The 16057-nt window shown below is 38.6% G+C and overlaps 1 protein-coding gene across 1 annotated transcript in view; it reads right to left on the reverse strand.

The window, feature by feature from the left end:
- Positions 1-1532: 1532 nt before the first annotated feature.
- Positions 1533-16057, reverse strand: part of LOC122527314 (protein vestigial) — a 32286-nt gene continuing 17761 nt past the window's right edge. The window contains exon 6 of the mRNA XM_043651379.1: positions 1533-2594. Within this exon, the coding sequence (XP_043507314.1) occupies positions 2548-2594 (47 nt within the window). The 3' untranslated portion in view covers positions 1533-2547. The remainder of the gene's footprint in view (positions 2595-16057) is intronic.

The raw sequence follows: 16057 nt of genomic DNA on the forward strand, positions 1-16057 counted from the left end.
CGCGTGCTTTTCTTCTTCGTCTCTTTCCACCCTTCCTTCTCTAATTGAAATGATTCGCTCGAAACACGGGATCCACCACTCTCTCGCGTCCACGGATCTTTCCTCTCGAAGAGTAAGAAGAAGAAGACGAAGAAGAAGAAGAAGAAGAGGAAGAAAAAATTCGTTGCGACAACGACGACGAAAAGACGGCCGAGTCAGTCGAGTGTGTTTCGGTGATGTAATCGCGGGTCGCGCCACGAGAGAATTATCGAATCCATTGGCCGCGGGATTTTTTCCCGCCCCCTGAGTTCGAAGAACATAACCGCGAAGGTTCTTGTCGTTTGTCTCGATTCTCGAAACGTGGGATCGAGAGGACGCGTGAGAGGGAGAAGAGGAGGGAAGACGCAAGATACTTTCATTAGCATACGATTCTTTTTCAGTAATCTCGCGTAATGCCTCGCCCTTCCGCCCGCGAACCGCCCCGCCAGCCGCGGTGCAACAGCAGCGGAGGCAGCGTCAGAACCTATCATTATAGAGAAGGAATCATTGGATGATCTTAATCATGCGAACCGCTCTCCGTGCCTTCGTGCCGGCCAATCGCGTCGGCCGATTTCAAATAATGGTTTCCACCGGCACCGCACTAAACTCGGAAATACATACTGGCACGCGGAGCCGCCACCCCCTTCCGCCCCGCCACACCCCCCCTTCCCAACCCCCCTCCCACTCATCAACCCGCTCGCTCGAAGAAACTACTACCGCGCCACGGCCACGGTCCGTTCGTTTCGTTCGTGGAATCGACGTTAAATAGAAAATTAAAAGAACCCCGTGGCTGATTGCCCGAGCGTAAAAACGCTTGCCAATCTTTCTTTCAGCGAGAATTCGAATTGCACCGCGAACGGGGGGGTGAGAAGGGGGAAATTGCGAGTCCGGAGCAGGTGGTTTCGAGCAGCCAAACACAGAACTCTCTCTCTCTCTCTCTCTCTCTCTCTTTTATTCCTCTACGACACAGCTTACAAACAACTTTTGGCAAATATCCCCCGAGATCGATCGGATGGGGAATTTTTCTACGAAAAATCGTGACCCGTTGGGTCAGATGTTCGGCCGGCTTGACCTACCTTTGAACCTCGTCGTCGGCGCGACGCGCGAACAACGAAGGGACCAAGCGCCGTAAGGGTGTTGCACCCTTAAATTCCCGGAGCAGGAGCTTTGCGGCCGTTAAGGGGTGGCACGGGGTCGGGGTGGGACGGGGCGGGTTAAGGGGGCAGGGGGAGGTGAGGGTAGGAATGGAAGTGTCGGCGGTTTTGCCGTGCAAAGTGGAAGTGGCGATGGAAGTGGAAGTGGAAGTGGCGGTGGAAGTGGAAGTGGAAGTGGAAGTGGAAGTGGCGTGGGACTCCATCCACCAGCGGCCCGTTCCGTTTCATCCCCTGGAAAACCCGTGAAAACCGCCACTTGTTGCATTACCTACCCTCTGTACCTTCGCTCTCAACGAATATATATATTTATATATATATATAAAATATATATATGTATATGTATATGTACATATATATATATATATATATATATATATATATATATATATATATATATATATACACATATATATATACATATATATATGGCAAGATCATTGGTCAATAAATATTTCACTTAAATCTGCAGTCAAATTCGCCAAATAATTAAATCCTCTTCGATCTCTGCCTCAACCTTCAATAACTTAAACCGAATAAATTCCGATAAATTCAACGAGCCCCAACATCCGGGTTCATTTCTCGTTCTCAACGGAAGAAAAGAAAAGAGAAGAAAAGAAAAAAAAAAGAAAAAGAAAAATACACTTTACAGTAGAAGATAGTATTATTCAAGGAACATAAATCTCTTCCTGCAACTCGAATTATCTTCAACCCTTCAACGAAGAGGACATCGGATGACGATCGCGTCGCGGTTCCCTCTCCTCCGTAATTATTTGGAAAATTTGGACACGCCGACTGTCGATGTCCTAATTTCCCTACACTCTATACGAAACTCTAGAGGCTCTTCTTGTTGTTTCCAGCAGCGGTCGGTCGGACATTGTGTTACATCGTTCAGTTCACTATGAAGGTAATAGTGCGCGCAAACGTATCCCTCTAATACTATCTGAATTGTACGCTAATAGTAGATCCTTATGAGTAAATTAGGTAACACTATGTACACATGCGCTCGACGCGGCGTGAACGAATCTTCGCCTCCGGCCCTCCCCCGGTATAACAAATGTTCCATCCACCTCTCCCGTGTTTCTCGCCGGCGAAGAAGATGAATCGTCCCCTAGTACGCTAATATCACGTGGTTTCCGTGGTTCGCGAATTGCGAACGCGCTCTCGTCCCTCCTCTCCTGAAACGATGACGTTCCACCGAGCGGTTCCGGTTTCGCCATATTGTCGGTACGTTCGTCCGAGCAGCTGACAGTTTTTCGTTGTTCTTCCGATTGTTGGTCGCGCGGATTATCACGAGCTCGTGTTTCTCTCTCGTTCGCGGTATTCATCCACCGGATGTTGCGAATTAGTTCGGCCCACGAGACTCCGTGGCTCGCTTCTAGAACCAGTAAAGGTCTTTGGAATCTTGCACTTGAGACTCGAGACCTGCAACACCAACCAACACACACGAATGAAAGGGAGAGTTTTCGGTAAGGCTGGATTGGAAGCGTCCAAGTTTATTACAAAGCGTACAAAGAGCAGAGCCGGCTAGAGGGTATAAAAAAAGATCTAAAAAAACTGATCCAACTCACGTTTCAAATCACGTGTGAAAGACTGACCTAATTTGTTTCAAATTACGTACGAAAGTGGAATGTTTTATTCGTTTTTAGGAAAGTTTTTGAAACAGTATTTGTAGGTATTGTATTCAGGATAGCGAGATTTTTATTAATTTTTCTTTTTTCATTCGTAACGATCAAACATTAACGTATACCCAGTGTTTTTTAATGGTATAAGTAGTTTATCAATCTCTTGGCACTTGTTTCTACAATTTATAATTTAAACTAGTAAAATTATTTAAAATTATTCAAAAAGCATGGCTAGTAATAATAGAATTATAAATTTGATCATTATTAATTCATATTCCAGGTCTATTAAGTTCTATTCGAATTAATATACTAAATGATGATCCAATAATTCCTGATCATAAAGCAAATATTATATATAAAATACGAAAATTTTTATGATTTGTAGATATTAATCATTTATTTATTTAAATTTTATATATATATTCATTAATTAAAATATTAATAGTTTTACTTTAAATTTAATATTAAATTAAATTAAAATTAATAAATTATAATTATTTATATATATTTTTTTTAATTTTGAAGATTAATAGTTTATTTAACTTAAAATTTTTATTAATTAATTAATAATAAATAAATATTTTTAAATTTGCAATTTAATGTTTTTTATAAACTATAATTAAAATTATTTATAAAATTAAATATATATAAATTTATTAATTAATAATATATAAAATAAGTTTATTTTTTTATTAATTTTAAAATAAATATAATTATTATTTATATATATAAATTTTTTAAAAAATTAAATTTAAAATTTAAAATTTAATTTTTTAAGTGAAAGACAAGCATAATTATATTAAGCGAATAATATTGAAACGACAAATCAACGTACGAATTCGGTTCTCTTTGTTTTAGCAAAGCAGAAGCAGATGATTTATTTTCGAAAAACACACAATGATGATATTGCTGAGTATGATAGTAGCATTGGTGAATTAGAATTGTTGCGATACTGAGTCTGAAGCTGAAAGTATTATAAAGTACAGCTGCGTGAAAGAATTATTTTTAAAATGAAATTCTGTTTAAACCTCCTGTTAAACAATTATACTTAAAATAACAATATTATCATTTTCTGCACTTCTCCTCGATGCATTTCTCATCGTCGACAAATATTTCAGATACTACTCAGTGTTGAAATATTTCCTTTCACCTAAAAGATCATCGAAGTGAAAGTATTTTATTTGCTTAATAAAAACAAATCTTACTTTCTGCTCAAGAAGATATTTTATTTGAATTATATACAGCAACGACAATTATTTGAAAAATAGTATTTGAAATATCCTTCGACGAAATTTTACCCCAGCTCTGCGTGTAAATGAAACTTTGCATGATAATTCGACTTTGTTCAATGTCGTTCTGATGTTTCTACATCAAATGAGGGGAGGAAAAAATTGAACACGTTTTTCCATGAGAGTTTGATTGCCTCGGGGCAATCATCGATTAGGCCGGAGACGATCGGGGACTGACGACCCACGACAGGAAACGTTTCACGCACGAGACAAGTAATTGGTTATCCGAAAAGATAGGAGTGACTTTCTCGTTCGTCTCGGCCGGCTCATCGTTCATCGAAATTTATAACGCGGCCGGCCGCGTAATAAAAGGAGAGCCAACGTTTTGACGGATGCGAGGGTGCAGAACTGGCGATGGCACCCGCTGAGCGACACGAACGGACAAACCAGGGGAACGAACCGGCCGTACACGGCCAACGGAATACGTCACGAGATCGACCAGTTAAGATCTCATGTTCCTTTACAACGGTTGCACGCATGCGGCCATTGCTATCTTCGATCTTGATATCTTCGAGGGCTGAGCCTGCAGATCATTCTGTTCTCTCGTGGCATCACTCGAGCCCTCGATGTTTCCACGGGAAATTCTGTTCGTAATTGAGAAGAAGCCAATGGCTTCTGCTCTCGTAAACGTTTTACCACGTCACAGTGAGTTCAAACGTTCGTACTCAACTCTCGTGTTATTTAAACGACGTCCTTATAAAAATTTAGAGAACCATGTTCGAATTAATATCGCGATCGACCCTTTGCACTTTTTCGTCGAGTGTAACCAGACGTTAGTTTTTACGAGATACAGAGACACTCGAGACCGTGTCACACTTGATATTTTTAAATTACCAGAAAAATAATTGAAAAACAGTTTGGAAAAAGGGTGAAGAATCTTTAGAAACAGAGAAAGATTTATCGTGGAGACAGGTTGATGAAACTATTTTCTTTGAAATGAATTGAACTTTCTGTCATATCTATAAGTTCTAAAGAAAAGTACTTTGATGTATATATATATATATATATTTCTGAAGTCAATATGACATCTGAAGGTCATAGTATAGTCGTTGAATTCGTTTTTTCAGAAGCAACAATCTTCCGAAGTCAAGAATACACGGTGCCATTTAAAAAAATGAATGTGACCTTCATTTTTTATCGGAAAAAAAAGTTTTGGAATTTTTTCTATTATACTTTGTAGCCAACTAGAAACTGATTGATTTTTGTTCAAAATATTTTTTGTCACACAATCAGAAATTCCCGAAAATCGTAGAGACAGTTACGTGCCACATCCTGTATATATATATAAATCAAAGAGCTTTTCAATTTCTTTACTGCATGTATATATATTTAAAGTATTTCAAATATTTAATGGTAATAGTAATTTATATATATAAATCAAAGAGCTTTTCAATTTCTTTACAGCATGTATATATATTTAAAGTATTTAAAGTATTTAATGGTAATAGTAATATATATATACACGTATTACCGATCAAAAGAATTTGTATTTCAAGTACTTTTAAATTTATTATGCGACAGAATAATCACCTTGAGCGTAGAGGATATTTGAAAAAAGAAAAAATTGAAATAAATACGAATTGAGGTGAAAAATTCAATCCAGTTGTTTGATTTTAATCCAATTGAGTTGTTCCGAGTTAAAAGAGTTTAACATGCTTCAACATGCTCGCAAAAAGTTCACCCAATGAAGATTTTTTAATAATTACATGGAGTGTGCCATTATTGCCATTATTAAAAATTGAAATAAATCAATCGGAAGAATAGTAATTTTACTCAAATAGCAAAAGTTGTATTGAAAAACGAAGGAGGATTTTCCGACGGAAAGCACGTAACATTGCAGATTCTTCCCCCTCTTTTTAAATTTTTCCATTTAACTAGTATCTGTAAACATTTCTCTTGTAGCAAAAAAATTTCTTAAATGAAGCTATTTTATTAAATAAAAGTTTCTTAAATAAAAATTAAACTGTTTTAACTGAAATAAAAATTTCTGAAATAAAACTATAATGAATAGAAGAATTTCTTTCTCAACACGTAACGATGGTCGTAAACCGAGATCGGCAGTGTACTTACAAGACCCGCGCGAGTTCGAGTATAAAATAAAAAAAAAAAAGAAAAGAAAAATATTCTACAAGAGAATTTTCCTCGCTCACCTCCGTTCCGATCGTGACTCGATCGAGCAGAATGACTATTCTAATCATCGTCAACGGGCGACAGGGCCGATGTTACACGTCCCTCGGACACGTTGTAATTTCAGCGAGAGCGAGAGAGCAAGTACGGGACGTTTTCGAATACTTAAATTCACGGCACGTGGTGCACGCCAACGGCTGATTAAGTTCGTATGCGTCGAGGCACACGTGTCAGCACGTGGATCTACCTGCTTCAAAGTCAGCTACGTGCGTTGCCATATCGGCGCACGCACGCCGAAAAAAACACCGAGAGGAAGGACACAAAAGATTCGATCTCCGCCGGCGAGGCAAGGGAAGCTGTTCGATAGAAAGCTGCTCGGTCGGAAAATGACGATGGAACACGTCGTGAGAGGAAACCGGTGTAGACAGACTGTCGAACTGTCTCAACGATCCGTAGAAGCGTATTGACAAACTCTATTTCTGGAAAGACGGAAGCTCTGATTTTCAAAATCCGTAACTTCGAGGTCGTCGCCGGGGAAACGTTTGGAAGATTGATGTAGATTAGAATACGCGCAGATGTTCGGTTCACCGTTTGGAAATTGCTTAATCATTGAAGAAACTGAAGAAATTTTCTCACTTCTCGCTGAACCCTGCAATCAGAGCGCCGATTTTTAGGCACGAAATGGAATCTAAATGGACAATTGTTCGTTCTACATCGAATTGTAATTAACACTCTTCTCTGGGTATTTTAAATATTTTTGAGTAATCTGTGCATTTTTACTTATTCTTCAAATACTCCATGAAAATCCACAGTTTAGTTGCAATTATTATTAGCAGATCTTTGTACAAATTCATGTTTTTGATTAAATCTAATTAGTGATTTGATTCATCTATTAAATATTATAGCAGGCACTGTATTTTATACATTTTTTTGTATTACGTGCAGTCTGTATGTCCTTTCTTCAAATTTTCTACAAATACACAAAAATCCGCGGTCTAATCGGTAGTCTAACTATTATAATATTATACATACCCACATATATGTGTGTAGAAATTCGAAGAACGCGTAATAATAATACAAAATATACACGAAATATTCTAATGTTAAAATTATATGCAATATTATACAATATATTACATCATGCATAAATATATTATATTAGTTATTTAAACTAAAATATATTATGATAATTATGGAATACATAATAACGATATAATATGTATAAATACAATTATAACGTCAGAATATTTTACACATTTTATTATTGTAATACGCTGTAATTCTTTGATTTAAATTCGTCAATGAGAAAATAAAGTCCACCAAATTTCTTTGAATATATATTATAATAATATAACTCGTAATAATTTCGTAATAATACAACCTATTGTGCCATATTATAATATATTACGAAATATATATATATATAATATACAGTCCCATCCATAAGTCACCGGACACTAATACAAACGATTAATTATCGCAACATCGTGGCGGGCAAATCCACTATAATACCGTATAGTTGGAGTGGAAAGTGGAGAAATCTCTGGTCATAATCGACGCGGGTTCCTCCGCGTAAATACGGGAGGGTGACTCGGGAAAACGAGCGAGCGAGCACCGGGCAATATCCGACACACCATTTACCAGCAACACCCTCCCCCGTCTATTTTGTTCCAGCATATTGGCCCGGCATAGTCGGCCGTGAAAACGTTATAGGCACGTACGCGGTCCGCATAAATCGTCCTGACACTTATGGTACATTATTCGCCTTCCCGTATTGAATTTCGATGTTCTCTCACGGAGATTATGATCGGGCCGAGAGAAACGAAAGACAAAGCGGAAGTCAAGAGGTGTAACGATGGATTAACACGATGAATTATTATTAAAAAAAAAAGAGAGAGAGAGAGGTCAATTACGAATTAATATAATTACTCTTATTTGGTTTATTCGAGATGGTGGATTAGCAAATTACCGGGATGCTTCTGGGATTTTATTGATTATAATTTTCTTGAACGCTGATGCTATAATTTTTTGTTCTAACAGCTTAATATTCTAGCGTTAGTTCAGAGTTATCCTACTTTCTACTGTTGCCAATAATACTTTAAAAGATTGACAGTTACTTGAACATTTGACAAATTGTTACAACTGTACAGAAAAAAATGTAATAAAATTCCCCTTCCCTCCCCCTCCTGAGTAAATGATGGTTGCTGTTAAATGTTCTTTTGTTGTATGCATAAAGAGTACAGGGCCAGAGTGTTTCCGTTTGAGACCTCAAACGCGCGCAAGTCGATGAATACAAAGTTACGGACGAACGCACCTGTTATGAATGCTTCAGCATTCAATATCGCGATATCAAAGAGCATAGCAAGATGGTATAAAGAGGAATTCCCTTCGGTCCTTCCAACAAAGAAACAAAGCACAAAGTCGGAGGAAGGAAATTCGGAATGAAACGCGCTCCGACCTCGCCGGAGCGCCAGAATTTTGCGACCTCGTCTTTTGTGTTTCCTTGAAAAGTTTTAATTACTCGCGCGTGCTGCACTCGAAAATTACAGGATTTTAATTGCTGCAGCGTTTCGTGCACGAGAACGGAAGTTTGTAATAACATCGTAATATTTAGAAAAAAAAAAAGAAAGAGAAGTATGAAACACTTTTCACTGCAATGATCAAACCATTCAGAAAGGGAAGCTTTTGACATTTTTAATGCACGTTTTACTCGATAAATAATAATTCTCGAACTTGTCAATGAACAGAATTAAAAAATCATATTACAATTGTCAATGACTAATTGCAGTTTTCCTAAATATAATTATTCTCTTGAAACGCGTAAATGAATTAAAACGCGCCTTACAAGTTTGTAATAATACATTTAACTTTGAAGAATAAATAAGTATTATTCACGAAATATATTTATGTTAAACTACAGACAATATATTAGCAATTGTATTATTTATATGTTCGTCAAGAAACACGAAGAAACACGTGGTGCATCCGTCCATGTTACACATACGTTATTCATCTGTTAAAACAAAAGATCATCGATCACGACAGCCACAAACGCTCATTCCTCTCCATAATAATAGATGGCGACGCTCACATCATTATTGTAGTGATTATGATATTAAATTAATATCACAATACTACAAATAAATAATAACTCCGTAATTAATTTTAGTAGTTTATATAAAAATATTATCAATATAACAATATATATAATTATCATCTAATAATAAATATCAAATAACGAAGATTAAATGAAAGTTAAATAACGAATAATTTCTACGAATGAAAGTTAAATAACGAATGAATAATTTCTACTATGGCTACAATATATATATAAGTGTCAGTAAACATTTCCATGGTGGTAATAAAATTAATAGCTATTTTCAAATATTCTATTGTTTATATTAAATACACATCTCGACGGAACGATTTAATGAACATAGATGTCGTTGATTTAAATTCTTCGCTACATTATACAAATGAATTTCTCAACAAACTTTATTAATGCACGTTCTACTCTACAAATAATAACGTCTGAACTTGTGCAGAATTAAAAAATTACACGACCGATATCAATAATTAATTGCTCTCTGACAACATCAGATCAGATTCGCATCGTAAAGCGAATTGAAACGTTTGTGCACGAAACGCAGGATCATTTTTCGAAATTACTTCTTCAATAACGATTGGCTCCCGTTCTCGTTCACCCTTAACCTCGGGTGGCAAGTTCAACGTCAAAAGACGAGAGAGTTGGGCATTTGGATTAAATTAAATCGAACACCCCCGCTTTAAAAAGCGAAGAGCCGACCCTCGCGCGCTGGGATCCTTGCCACCGATGGGAGAATGGAGGGAGAATACGTATCGAAAGCATCGAGATGACCCTTATCAATGGGGGTCAACCCCTCGTAGCCTAAAATCCAATATACTCGTGGTAAAGGAGAGCCCCTACTTTGATTCACCCCCGTCTGGAAACTCGTATGCATCGATGAGCCAGTATTAATTGGAAATTAAGCTTCTAAATCTCTGTACCTCCAACGTTCCCCCTAACCCTTTATGGGAATTCTAACCATCGCGTGTGAGAAACGACGTGTTACGAAAAATTAGAGTTTGACGAAACATTGGCAAAGAATGAAATAGTTCGATAAAGAATTTATAATTCAGTTGACTATCGAGGGAGTAATATATAGATAATCTCTAGAAGTCAGAATATTTTGAAATTTGGACCGGATATCATTACGTATCTCAATTTAGTTTGCAGAAAGAACGAGAAACTGTTTAGGAAGCGTTTAGCGCAAACTAAGATCCTAGCTAAAATCTCTCAAATTTACAATTCTCCGATCGAAATCTTTGAAATTTAAATATGTGACACTTTCTTCTAACAGAAGATTGAATCGTTCTGTGACACTTTTGAAATATATGTGTAATTTGTCTTTCCTCGAAACAACTAATAAAATAATAGAAAAGGAAAATTTCGTGATTATCAAAATCTTCGAGACACGATCGGTCATATGGTCCTCGAAAACTATTTCGAAGCTTCCAACTAAGAAGAGCAGATTCTAGCTAAATCTCAAATTTACAGTTTTGAAAATTTCTTATTATTCACCTTACGACGCTTTTCTAACTCAAGATTAAATCGTTCTGTGACGCTTTTGAAATACATACGTAATTTCTCTTTCCTCAAAACAACTAATAAAATAACAGAAAAGGAAAATTTCGTGATTATCAAAATCTTCGAGGCGCGTGGTCCTCGAAAGAGCAGAAAACTATTTCAAAATTTCCAACTAAGAAGAACAGATTCTAGCTAAATCTCAAATTTACAGTTCTTAAAATTCACCTTACGACGTTCTTCTAACTCAAGATTAAATCGTTCTGTGACACTTTTGAAATACATACGTAACTTCTCTTTCCTCAAAACAACTAATAAAACAACAGAAAAGGAAAATTTCATGATTATTAAAATCTTCGAGACACGTGGTCCTCGAAAGAGCAGAAAACTATTTCAAAACTTCCACCTAAGAAGAACAGATTCTAGCTAAAACTCAAATTTACAGAACTCTTGAAATTCACCTTACGACGCCTTCTAACGTTCTTCCAACTCATCTTGCGACGCTTTCGGAATACATATATGCAATTTCGAAACAAGCAAACGAAGAAGAAGAAGGAGAAGAAGAAAAAAGAAAAGCTTTGGAAACGGTAACCGGTCGCGTAGCGAGCTGGCAAAGTTGCTAACTGGCGGAGGTCTCGGCCAGGGGTTAAAGGACGAAGAGGACGCGGCGGCGTTCGCCGCGCCGGAGGTAGCTCCGGTTCACCGGAGTGTCTCTCGGTCCGCGAACGAGCCGACTTCGAGAGATCGATATAAACCGGCAGCTTTCGACCACTCCCTCCATCCGGCCGGCTGACCAATCGAGGCTCGCTAGCCGTCCCCGGCTACCCTGGTGTCCCTCTTTTCCATTCTCTTCCCCTTTTGCTCTCTCCGATGTGTGTATGTATGCGTGTGTATTGTGTGTGTGAGAGTGTGTTGCAAGCGCGGTGCACGAGCGTGTGTTATATACGTGACGTCACCGGGCCGACGCCATTTTCGAGGCGCGTGCCAGAAAGGCCCGGCTGCAGCGGCGACGACGACGCGCCGATCCAGAATATTCTCTCTCTCCGGAGAGAATGTCCCACACGGACCAGAATTTATGGCGAAGATTCCCTGAATTAATTCTCCTGGAAATATTGAGAGCGCCGCGCGTCGCCGCGCCAGCGCCGGCCCTTTTCTTTGTTTTCCCCCGCGCGAGACCGCTTGACCCACGCTCCGCCGCCCCCGACACCCTCGACATTGCCCGCTCGTTTAACCTACTGCGTGATTCTTGGGTCACTCTCGTGTCGTTCGTTTCCCCGCACGTTCGAAGAAACGATGAGGCGAGGCGGAGACGTCGAAGGATGCTCGAGCGAAGGGTTTCTCAACCCCCGAATTTGGTGGCTCCTTGATAACACTGTGGTTCTCGATTCATCGTCCAAGTCGATCGATACAGACGAGATCACTTTTCGTACTAAACTTTGAATCGTTTCTAGTATCGGAAGTTACACGTAGATATTATATTTTTGTAATAGTCGCGTTTAATTATAACAGATGACCTGTAGTGCGGAGAAATGCGTGAAAGAAGAAAAGTATAAAAGTTGGCGGGTGACGTTTTTTTCTTTTTCTGGAGAAAGAAGAGTCGATCGGAGTCGTGAGAGTTGTTAAAAAAATGGTTGTCAATGTGTGTCCTTTGCCTCAGCTAATTGTCCGTTGCTTCATCACTAACATTGCTATCAAATAAATATCATATTTTATATTTTATCTGTATTTTTACCTTACTTTATTATTATTATAATTTTTCTGAAACGTTCTTTTTAATGATACGCCAAGATCTGTGAAATAGATCGCACTCCAATCCTACTAGAATCCTTTTCTTCTAAAATCTAATAACATTGTGATTCTACATAAAAACGTTTCAACGAGTTTTAGAAGCTGAATTATTGAAAGAAAAAATTTTCAATGAGAAAAGATTAGGACATATTTATAATATTTTTACAACACGTTAACGTACGTACAACGTTAATATTCACCAGAGGGGGTTAATAAATTTCACGCAACCGACGAGTATGATTCACAACGTTACGCGGTGATACGTATTGCCCGAGCATACATCAAGACGATCTGTCCGTCCGCGAATACAACGTGCGTGGAATTCGATTCCGGCATTCGTGGGGTGAAATTCGCGATTTGATTTAAGCGGGTCTAATCGTGGGTTAAAGTCCGCGACGTCGTCGCGACGATGCCGCTGCGTGTTCGGAAGCAATAGATCTCGCGATAGCAGCCCGTCGCTCTTCCGGAGAACCCGACTGATAACGAATCTACCTCGTAAATTCGTCTCTGTTCGCGACCACCGGCGAAGATTAATGCTCACTCCGCGAAGATAAAAGTACGTGAACCGCATTAAATTAACATCCCCGGATCCAGTTCCAACGTCTCATGAATGTTGCCCCCCTTCCATCTCGTCGCGGTTTCGCGATTTCTTTCCCAACTTTTCAACTTTCTCCTCCTCTCGCCGTAATTTTTCGTCGAAGCGCGCTCATTCTGATACGAGCGACACGGTCACCAAAGCGAGAGAAAACTTTGTTACGATTTTTTATATTAAACGCCGACTTTTTGAACATTCTTCTTTTGTCAAATTTCTTTCAACGTTTCAAGGTTCCATCTCTTTGTAATTATTCCCTTGCGATATCGAGTTGTCTGATCGTTCGATCAAAAGAAAAAAAAAAAAAAGAAAGAAAGAAACACTTCTCACGCGTACTTCTGTTTAATTTCACAGGTCGGTGATAAATCTTTTCTAGGGCGAAGTATCGCGTGCAGGAAGTGCTCCAATCTTCCCAGTGCACCAGATTTCTCTTCCTCTGAATCGCTGATCGATTCTGCGAATCCTCCTCTCCCTGCCCCGTGGGAAAAATGGAAAACGTACAATCGCGCCATTATCCCAGCAATGCCATTTTTGTACCACCTTTAAATCGCAACTTCCGCTCAACTTTTATCCGAACGATCTCTCTTCGCCGCGATTCTCACAAAGCCAATTCTCTCCGAAAGAAAGATAAAAAAAAAAAAAAAAAAAAAAAAGAAAAAAAAAAAAAAAAAAAAAAAAAAAAAAAAAAAAAAAAGAAAAAAAAAAANTCAATAATTCCAAAATTATGAATAAAAATAATCCTTGATCGTGAAATATTGCACGTCGTTCTAAAAAAAAAAAAAGAAGAAGAAAAAAAAAAGAAAATCCAAGAAATGAAAGATAAAAACAAGTAAGAAAACAAGGGAAACGTCGAGGAAGGAGAGTGCCATGAATCATCGTCGTGTATCATCGAAGGCTCCATCCGTCGATTGCAGCAGTGACTGTCGGTGGCTGCAGTTGAATCAACGATTTCGCAGAAGTGATAGACATACGCGCGTCCAACGGGAAAGGCAGGGCGAGAGGAGGGGAAGGGGGTGAGGGATAAAACCGCCGACAGTAACGTCAGCGGCGGTGCGCCATGACCATCTACAGTTGTCCGGCGTCGTCGGACGTCACACGGTAATTGCGATTTATTTCTCTTAATCGCGCTTAAACGGCAGCCAATTTATGCTGCGGCCGAGTTAATTTTACGCAATTATATAATTACCAGGCAGCCAGCGGCACGGCCTAATCGGGGTGGCAACCGGCGTTCTAATGGCGGTACTTGAGATTTCGAAGACGCCGGCTTGGGTCGCCGGGTTGGTTGCCGCGGCTCTCGAGGCTCGTGCTCTTACTTCGAAATTACCCTCTCACACCCGCGAGACGGAAGGTTGCTCGGAGAAACTCGCCACGAGTGGATTTAAAAGTACGAAAGTCGACGCGTGTGTTTGTTCATTCGTTTTTCGAATTTTCGTACGTTAGTGTGTGTTTGCTCTTGCGCACGCACGTCAAGAATTCTTTTTGCCCCAAAATTGCGATATTTCCTCGATTTTAAGTATATTTAGATATACTCCAGGCAAAACAAATAATAAATTTATTACTTCTCGGTGATTTCTATCCAGTTTCAAAAGGAAAGCGACGAATTAATATTGTATTTGGTCGCTCGTTATGGTTCGCAATCGGTTGCCAGCGCAATGTGATCCAATATGATCGAAACGACCAATTTTAATTTAATTTTTCGCGAATACTACAGATTTGACTAATTTTTCGTACGATAAAATAAAAGTTTGCACTTTTCGTCCTTTATTCTTTGCGCTTGAATTTTACTGACAGATTTTACCGAAGTTTTATAGTTTAATTTTTAAAACGTTTCTAGAGATCTGACTAATTGTTCGTAAAATAAAAGTTTGTGCTCTTTGCCCTTATTCTTTACACTTGAATTTTGAACATTGAAGTTTCATAGTTTAATTTCTAAAACGTTTCTAGAGATCTGACTAATTGCTCGTAAAATAAAAGTTTGTGCTCTTTGCCCTTATTCTTTACACTTGAATTTTGAACATTGAAGTTTCATAGTTTAATTTCTAAAACGTTTCTAGAGATCTGACTAATTGCTCGTAAAATAAAAGTTTGTGCTCTTTGCCCTTATTCTTTACACTTGAATTTTGAACATTGAAGTTTCATAGTTTAATTTCTAAAACGTTTCTAGAGATCTGACTAATTGTCCATAAAATAAAAGTTTGTGCTCTCTGCCCTTATTCTTTACACTTGAATTTTACTGAAGTTTTGTAGTTTAATCTTTGAAAAGTTATTTAATCATCAAAATAGTTTTGATTATCGATAGCCTTAGCGTTCAATAAATGCAGTTAAAATTTGTCTAATAATATTTCACACGTATTGCGGATTTATTCGTGCCTCGATACTAAATTAAGAATCGAAGAAATCAAATCAATTAAAAAACAAATTACAATTAAAAACCTACGTGTCCCTCGACCACGCAATTACCCGAGACTCTGTGAATTTACATTTTCTTCTTTTCCTCCGTTTCGACAAAATCCTCGAAAATCTGAAAGAGACGTGGTTTTTCAGAGCGATCTGTCCGATCGACGATGGAATCGATAATGTTCACTCGGGACGGAAAGCGGAGCAAGTCCTTCCTTATTTATTCATTAATTTCGAGAATCGATGTTTGACGACGAGGTCGCGGCTACTTGGAAGCGTGCACAGGGCTACCTCATGGTAGCACACGCCAGTTAGAATAGTGAGCGTTGCCAGCATTCCGGCGAGTAAATTCTTGAAAACTCGTTTGGTCGGTCCGATCCGCGAACCAACTCTCAATCTGCCCCCGTACGGCGAGCCGCGCGCGTGCGAATGTAAGTATAGTTTCCTAAATTGGCCCTAAATCTCAG

Source organism: Frieseomelitta varia, unplaced genomic scaffold (genome assembly GCF_011392965.1).
Source record: "Frieseomelitta varia isolate USP_RPSP 00005682 unplaced genomic scaffold, Fvar_1.2 scaffold_215, whole genome shotgun sequence".
Taxonomy (NCBI): Eukaryota; Metazoa; Arthropoda; class Insecta; order Hymenoptera; family Apidae; genus Frieseomelitta; species Frieseomelitta varia.